The sequence below is a fragment of the Arabidopsis lyrata genome (assembly GCF_000004255.2).
Source record: "Arabidopsis lyrata subsp. lyrata unplaced genomic scaffold ARALYscaffold_463, whole genome shotgun sequence".
Classification (NCBI taxonomy): Eukaryota; Viridiplantae; Streptophyta; class Magnoliopsida; order Brassicales; family Brassicaceae; genus Arabidopsis; species Arabidopsis lyrata.
In genome coordinates, this window is record NW_003302240.1 from 1 (window position 1) to 7,147 (window position 7,147).

General features: G+C 38.2%; 4 protein-coding genes across 5 annotated transcripts; 1 reads left to right on the forward strand and 3 right to left on the reverse strand.

Annotated features, from left to right (window-relative positions):
* Positions 1-283: 283 nt before the first annotated feature.
* Positions 284-1,949, reverse strand: LOC9298530 (photosynthetic NDH subunit of lumenal location 1, chloroplastic). 2 transcript variants are annotated; one of them, XM_021034657.1, is made up of 8 exons: positions 1,792-1,949; positions 1,613-1,691; positions 1,421-1,513; positions 1,255-1,328; positions 1,034-1,156; positions 873-944; positions 692-788; positions 284-601 (listed from the first exon to the last, which is right to left on the reverse strand). In XM_021034657.1, exons 1-8 carry the CDS (start codon positions 1,849-1,851, stop codon positions 498-500), a joined length of 702 nt encoding a protein of 233 aa, XP_020890316.1. In that variant the 5' UTR covers positions 1,852-1,949; the 3' UTR covers positions 284-497. The 2 variants fall into 2 exon arrangements, with proteins under 2 accessions (XP_020890316.1, XP_020890256.1); XM_021034597.1 differs by having other exon boundaries at positions 1,421-1,525; positions 1,792-1,947.
* A 141-nt stretch (positions 1,950-2,090) lies between these two features.
* Positions 2,091-3,351, reverse strand: LOC9298529 (60S ribosomal protein L23a-1). Its single transcript, XM_002862406.2, has 4 exons — positions 3,293-3,351; positions 3,143-3,187; positions 2,445-2,808; positions 2,091-2,352 (listed from the first exon to the last, which is right to left on the reverse strand). Exons 2-4 carry the CDS (start codon positions 3,156-3,158, stop codon positions 2,268-2,270), a joined length of 465 nt encoding a protein of 154 aa, XP_002862452.1. The 5' UTR covers positions 3,159-3,187; positions 3,293-3,351; the 3' UTR covers positions 2,091-2,267.
* Positions 3,352-4,016: 665 nt separating this feature from the next.
* Positions 4,017-6,266, forward strand: LOC9298527 (metal tolerance protein 11). The gene is made up of 6 exons (XM_021034803.1): positions 4,017-4,346; positions 4,666-4,775; positions 4,868-5,113; positions 5,303-5,383; positions 5,464-5,697; positions 5,765-6,266. Exons 1-6 carry the CDS (start codon positions 4,181-4,183, stop codon positions 6,110-6,112), a joined length of 1,185 nt encoding a protein of 394 aa, XP_020890462.1. The 5' UTR covers positions 4,017-4,180; the 3' UTR covers positions 6,113-6,266.
* LOC9298528 (UPF0725 protein At3g25080) lies at positions 6,254-7,134 on the reverse strand. Its single transcript, XM_002862407.2, has 2 exons — positions 7,044-7,134; positions 6,254-6,955 (listed from the first exon to the last, which is right to left on the reverse strand). The coding sequence occupies exons 1-2, from the start codon at positions 7,095-7,097 to the stop codon at positions 6,386-6,388; spliced, it is 624 nt and encodes a 207-aa protein (XP_002862453.1). The 5' UTR covers positions 7,098-7,134; the 3' UTR covers positions 6,254-6,385.
* Positions 7,135-7,147: the final 13 nt, after the last annotated feature.

The window sequence follows — 7,147 nt, forward strand, 5'->3', positions numbered from 1 at the left end:
GGCTTATCGGGTCCGAGATGACACCAAATGAGCAGAAGTTGTACAACCACGATTAGTTTCTGTAAGCAACTTAGGAGCTTGTAGACGTTAGATTCCCTTATTCTTTCAGGAGGCTAAGCAATGAAGTAGGACTGTGTAATTTATTCATTACTTGGTCTCTTAAGGTATATCGATTTGTTTATTGAAACTGAAGATTAGAGGCAATTTATTTGCTAAGGTTTGTTTTTTTTGTTGTTGTGAGTGATTTAGGTGGAGAAGTGTGTAATGGTTAGGAAGAAAGATGTCTGTTTTGTAAATACATTTATATCCACTTTATTTGCAAGTTTGATTGAATTACTGAACCAAATCAGAATCCAACTCACAAGCCACAATGCCATAAAACATCGTTGGAGTTGTGGAGAAGATGGAAATATATCAAATTGTCATCTACATACAATTATGTAACCACAGAGAGAGAAAGATAGATAGGAGTAACATAAAGATGTTTCTTGTGTTTGTCAAATCTCAAGGATCTTCAAAGAGTCAGCCACAACTTGAAGCTGCTTTTTCACTTTCCTCCACCTCCTCTCATTTGCTCCAACTATGAGTGTGTAGTATCTGTCTGCAACATCAAATCAATCATAACACTTTTTTTTATTCCTCACTTTCTTCTCTCATTTATCAGTAAATCTATATCATAATCTGTGCTTACTGTTTCCAACTGCCACTGTTGCAAAGGAAGTGGTTGCATAGATGGGAGTTCTAAGTCCATACTCAAACGTGTAATAGTTCCTTCCATCTTCCACCCTCTGCATTTTCATCTCTTATTGTTTATAAAGATCCAATCTCTCAACAACTTTGATGATTCTTTAAGATGTTAACAATCATCTGACCTCTTTCATATCGTAAATGGTAGCTACTTGGTTTGGTGCTGCAAACTTATGCTTCACTAGATCATAAACCACCTGATGAAGATATAAGAATGATGAACTAATGTTAATTCTCAAATTACATTCATAGAAGGAAGCGGGAGAGTAAGATGTGTAATACATACCTCTTCCATAGGACCTACTTCACGGATGTCGTTTTTCTCAATTGGTATGAACCTGACCCGAACATTCTGCAGTTGCAAATATCTGTCTTTGAAGGCTGAATCATGCGCCCTGAAGTCAAATTCCTATATGGTTTTGCGTGGAAAGAAAGATCATCTCAAAGCTTATTCATTTAAGTTTCATCCTCACAACAACAAACGAAACAAAGCCATAGCTTACCCACCCTCCAGTCTGATGGGTAATAGTAAGAATACCCGTCTTCTCGATCCACAAAAGGCGAGTAGCTTTTTGGTATCTCTGCAAACATGATATGAATCAACACAGTTTATGCTTTTGGTCCCAAAAGAATGAAAAAGAGCGATGAAAAAACTCTATATTTGCAGGATTACCTTCAGCAAGAAGCAAAGCTGCTGGAATTGAAGTTGCCACTAAGGTTCCTACTCCCACAAGAGCTTGCCTTCTCTTCCAATTGCTTCCGCTGCCTTTTTGGTAAGCTATTGAATTGTTAATATATATAAATCAGTCCACACAAGTCAATGTATTATGACAAGGGAAATGTCAACAAGAGTTTGGTTTCTTACTATTCTCTGAGGAGTCAGCCTTGCCACCGGATGAAAGTAAACAAGCTTTGAGTGATGGATTTGGACAGAGAATCTCTGTCTGGTAAGAAATTGAATCAATGTCTATATAATCAGTGAAGAATTATAATTTGTATTTTTCAGAAATCGAGATGGAGTGGAAACAGAAGAGTGTAATTAACCTTGTGGGAGATTGTTGGTGAGACACCATAGCGTATTGAGAGTGACGAGACTGCTGCCATAATGGCTACAATTCACAAGACTTTAGACGAGATCAATGAACATTGCCTTAGTGTTCTTGTGTGTGGATAAGACATTTCTGATTTTCGTCATTTCTTTGCTTCTCCATTCATTAACATGTGGATAAAAGGATAATGAAAGATTCAAACAAATATGTGGTGACAGATCGGTTTAAGGTCATTTACTGATTAGTGAAGATACTGCATTTGTATGTTTCCATTTTATAATGAGATTTTGTGAGAAGTCAAAAACATAGAACTTGAATTCAACAATAAACTGCAACAAGAATGTATTGTAAAACGTTTTTGCCTCAAATACTACAATTACCAGATGATGGTAATAATATCTTAAAGCAAAACTGAGACTACAAGAGACAAAACCACAAGAGTCTTCATAACTGCAAAGATAGATAAGAGACTTAGATGATGCCAATTTTGTTAGCAACATCCAAAGCATCATAGTCTGGTGTAAGCCTCACGTAAGCCTTCTTGGTTCCATCAGGCCTGTAACAGCAAAAACACATCATTGTGTCAAAATATATCAAACATAATCAAACTCAAAAACAAGGCTTTAAAGAAAACTATCTTTGAAGTACCTGATGAGTGTGTTCACTTTCTTGGTCTGGATGTCATACATCTTCTTAACAGCATCCTTAATCTTCTTTTTGTCAGCACGAATGTCAACAATGAAAACAAGAGTGTTGTTGTCTTCAATCTTCTTCATTGCAGATTCAGTGGTGAGTGGGTACTTAAGGATTTGGTAATGATCCAACTTGTTCCTTGGAGTAGCGCTGATTCTTGGGTACTTACCATCTCTGGGCTTGGTAAGAGTCTTTGGCCTGTGGAAGGTGACCTTGGTCCTAATCTTCTTGTCCTTCTTCTTAAAGGTCTGACCAGATTTCACAGCCTTTGCCGCCTTCAAGGCCTTGGCCTTAGGATCAACCTTCTTGGTAGTATCAACTGCATAATCCAACAGAGAGTTTAAGCAACTTATAATACTTTTGATAGCATAACTGCATTTGCTTCAAACTTGGGACAAATTAACACTCTCAACGAAGAAAAATGAATTAGTGTAGATTTTATCTTCAGACCAAATTCAATTGGATACATGATTACTCCATTAATCTAGCTAATAAGGAAGATATGGGAGCTAAGCACCTAACGAAACATGATTAGAAAACATTAATCGAGACAAGTTAAATAGCGTTTCCATCAAAACTAAAGTCTAGTAGAAGATTCCAAATCCATCATGTTCCAGTGAAGATTCAAGAGGTTATCAATGAAAAGATCGTACCTTTAGCCGGAGACATGGCTCGAAATGATTCTTCAGACTCGAAATCTGTTAAAATTTTGATAGAAACACAAAGAGCTAAACTTAGTTATGAATCGGAGAAAGAAATGTAGGAAGATTTCGAGAGATAGTTGGCAAAATCGACACACGAACCTGGAGAGGTGAAGCAGCTGAATCTCAAAACCCTAACTTACGCCGCAACAAGTTTTATAGTGGAAACTGAGAAACCCTAAAATACTTAGTTGGGGCTCGAATGGGCCTTTTACCACAATCATCATCTAACCCAGTAAAAATAATTTGGGCCTTTGCACAAAAAAAATCTGTGTCCAAAACATGGAAGAAATTCAATGATTTTTTTTTGGATCAGAGGCCCACATTATTTTGCTTTTTTTTTTTTTGATATTAGCGTAAAAACATACAAGTTTGATTTTATCTCACCAGAGCTGGCTAATTAATCATTAATTGAAGCTTGACCAAAACAAAGCAAAAAAACAACCATTTGGTCACCAAACTAAACAACAATCTTTTAAGAGAACAACAAGCCTGCTCTATATCTCTAATATTTTACAAGATTTGTGAAGAAGAAAGCTTTTGCTTCTACCAATTTCCAAAGGTTCTTCTATATCTTGGGTCGGTTGTATCTAACACAGTTTTTATACTAATTAATAAGAAAAAAAAAATACAAAGTTTCAAAGGTCACATATACTTGATAACCATGTCACGGGGTCCTTTAATTGCAGTTGAATCTCAGCTGTACACGTGTCTATGATGACTCCTCCAATCACGTGCGAGATCCCAAATCCATTGAAAACACGCCACGTGGATAATTAACAGAGACGTCTCTTCTAAGGCTGGTCCAAGTATCTCTGTGGAATGTCTTACTACCACAACAGTCGTAGTAGCTAGCCTCAATCTTTCTCTTAATTACCAATTTTACCCTCGCCGTCTCTTCAAATTTCCATTTCCTTACCACTACTCTCTCTCTCTCCAAATCAAAAACACAGCTTCCCCCGACGCCGCCGCAATTCTCTCGCCGGAAAAATGGTTGAGCCAGCTAGTCAAGATTCCGACGAAGGGATCTCGCTGCTCGAGTTTCACGGTAACGGTGACCGTTCCTGGCAGTTAAATTTCGACGATTTCCAGGTTTCACCGGAGCACAAGGAGAAGAAGACTCCGAGTAAACTACACAACTGTCTTGGTTGTTTGGGTAAACAATTTGCTCCTCCTCCTCTCCACATTTCCATTTTCTTATCGTCTTCTTCAGTTTCAATCTTCAGTTTGCTATTTTTGAATTCGGCTTCTTTAGTTTGCTATTTTAAGATTTTTTTTTTGATTCTTCAAAGATATATTTTTACTCTTGTTATGAAGTTGAGATTTAGTTGAATCTTGGTAGTGATTAGTCTAGAGTTTATTAATCCTGATCCTTGATTTTTGACTTTTGGATGTTGAAGGAATGTCAACATATATGGTTTTGTGAAGAGATCAGATATGAGATTTTGTGAAGCTATGTGTCTTGGTGATTTCAGGTCCGGAAGACAATGTAGCAGATTATTACCAGCAGCAAGTAGAGATGCTTGAGGGCTTCACTGAAATGGATGAACTTGCAGAACGCGGCTTTGTTCCTGGAATGTCAAAGGTTAGCTTAGATGATGATGCTACTTGTCTCTTCTTTCACTTTTGTTGAAAAGCTATGATAGTTTTCTGAATTTCTGTGTTTTGTGTACATAGGAAGAGCAGGATAATTTGGCTAAAAGTGAGACATTGGCGATTAGAATATCAAACATTGCAAACATGGTTCTTTTTGCTGCTAAAGTCTACGCTTCTGTCACAAGTGGCTCTTTAGCAATCATTGCCTCTACATTGGACTCTCTTCTTGATCTTCTTTCTGGCTTCATTCTGTGGTTTACCGCCTTCTCCATGCAGACACCCAACCCGTATCAGTATCCCATTGGCAAGAAACGCATGCAACCACTGGTTTGTATCATCCTTTTAAATATTGTATATCTCTTCCATTAGTATATTATATTATATGCTATGTTATTGAATCAGCCTAAGCAAGCTTGTGTTGTGCTATTGATTTCTCTGTGCAACTATTAACAACTACGACAAGTCAACAAAGTTTTTCCTGTTACTCAATGTGATTCTTGGTTCAAATCCTCTCAGGGAATTCTAGTCTTTGCATCAGTGATGGCAACACTTGGATTGCAGATTATCTTGGAATCTCTTCGCACGATGTTATCCAGCGTATGTCTGAAACTTGATCACCTAGCTTTGGTCTAGAGCTTTGAAAGTCATACATTATTCACGAAATCTCTTTCATACAGCACAAGGAGTTCAGCCTAACAAAAGAGCAAGAGAGTTGGGTAGTTGGGATCATGCTTTCTGTTACATTGGTCAAACTGCTTCTGGTTCTTTACTGCAGATCCTTCACTAACGAGATTGTTAAAGCTTATGCTCAAGATCACTTCTTCGACGTCATCACAAACATCATCGGACTCATTGCAGTAATCCTCGCCAATTACATCGACGATTGGATTGATCCAGTTGGAGCTATCATTGTAAGTTTCCAAATTTTTAAAAACAAAATTAAGTTACCTTACTGAAATTGTTTCTTAATTCATGAAGCTTGCATTATACACGATACGGACATGGTCAATGACGGTATTGGAGAACGTGAACTCTCTTGTTGGGAAATCAGCTAGACCAGAGTATCTGCAGAAACTAACTTACCTGTGTTGGAACCACCATAAAGCAATTAGGCACATTGATACAGTGAGGGCTTACACATTTGGCTCTCATTATTTTGTGGAGGTTGACATTGTTCTCCCAGCTGACATGCCTCTGCAAGCGGCTCACGACATTGGAGAATCGCTGCAAGAGAAGCTCGAGCTGCTAGAGGAGATCGAACGGGCTTTTGTGCATCTTGATTATGAGTACACTCACAAACCCGAGCACGCTAGATCCCACCGTTAGCTGTTTCTCCTTTTCAAGTTCTCTACGTTTCTAAATCTTTACAAATTAATCTTCACTGTATTGTTGTTTAGTAGACAATTGTGAGATAAAGGAGTACCTTTGTAACTATCTACTTTTGTTTTGCGTGTTTCATTTAGCAACAAGATTAGAACTTCTCTTCCAGTCTCAATGAATAAAGTAGACATATGTTAAATTAGTCTCAAGCAGAGGACATTATAGAAACCACACAAATTGCACAAAAACCATTAATAGTTTATTCTCTGATTAACATTTTCAAATGGATCTTGTCTTGTGCAGACGAGGAGTACAGCGACAGCAACTTTTTCTGTAAGGCTCGGGCTGCCAACGCCTAGGACTCGAAAACCGCCACGGTTTGATAACGCGTAAACGCCGGATAACACGCTGATACTTACACTTGTTTTCTGCACTCAAATCCTGATTCTTGGGATTGAAGCATCTTGTATGCTCATAGAAGCTTCTTCTAATGTGATCAACATCGTCACACGGGTCGTCCTCACTCTGATTCTCACCCTTTTTTGGTATAATTTCTAAACTCTGATGCTTACCCATGAGACTGAAACACCCTGTACGCTCATCAAAGTTTCTTCTAGCTATAGCTATGCGATCAACATCCTTACCCACCCGAGCCTCGTCCTTGTAACTTATGTAGACAGTTGCATTTTTGGCATTGAGTCCCTCATTCAGATCTTGGATATCTATTGCCACATTCACAATCTTCAAGTTGGACAGATCAGGATCCTTTTTGTCGCTTGTATATTTGGCGACTGCAAGTTCCAAATATAGCCGAATCCAGTCATTGTCTTGCATCTCTGAATTTTTCAACTGCAAAAGCAAAACATATATATCATCACTCACTACTAATTGTTGATCATGAGCAAAGCACAAAACTCAAGAGTGTCTTAAATCTTACCACGTAAAACCGCTTTCCATTGTCGAAAGGATCCTCTGTCGGCCACTCAGGCATGTTACCTGGGAAGTAGCATTTACCCCCGTCGAACTTATTGGTTCCCCTAT

Excerpts from the sequence above, each read along its gene's own strand:
- LOC9298530 (XM_021034597.1), bottom strand. The coding sequence starts at position 1,851 with ATGGCAGCAGTCTCGTCACTCTCAATACGCTATGGTGTCTCACCAACA. Across the intron at positions 1,329-1,420 it reads AGCTTTGCTTCTTGCTGAAG|AGATACCAAAAAGCTACTCG; the intron begins GTAATCCTGCAA and ends TCATGTTTGCAG. Across the intron at positions 602-691 it reads AACAGTGGCAGTTGGAAACA|ACAGATACTACACACTCATA; the intron begins GTAAGCACAGAT and ends TTGATGTTGCAG.
- LOC9298529 (XM_002862406.2), bottom strand. Across the intron at positions 2,353-2,444 it reads AAAGTGAACACACTCATCAG|GCCTGATGGAACCAAGAAGG; the intron begins GTACTTCAAAGA and ends TTGCTGTTACAG.
- LOC9298527 (XM_021034803.1), top strand. The coding sequence starts at position 4,181 with ATGGTTGAGCCAGCTAGTCAAGATTCCGACGAAGGGATCTCGCTGCTC. Across the intron at positions 4,347-4,665 it reads CAACTGTCTTGGTTGTTTGG|GTCCGGAAGACAATGTAGCA; the intron begins GTAAACAATTTG and ends TGGTGATTTCAG. Across the intron at positions 4,776-4,867 it reads TTGTTCCTGGAATGTCAAAG|GAAGAGCAGGATAATTTGGC; the intron begins GTTAGCTTAGAT and ends TTGTGTACATAG.
- LOC9298528 (XM_002862407.2), bottom strand. The coding sequence starts at position 7,097 with ATGCCTGAGTGGCCGACAGAGGATCCTTTCGACAATGGAAAGCGGTTT. Across the intron at positions 6,956-7,043 it reads ATGGAAAGCGGTTTTACGTG|TTGAAAAATTCAGAGATGCA; the intron begins GTAAGATTTAAG and ends TTGCTTTTGCAG.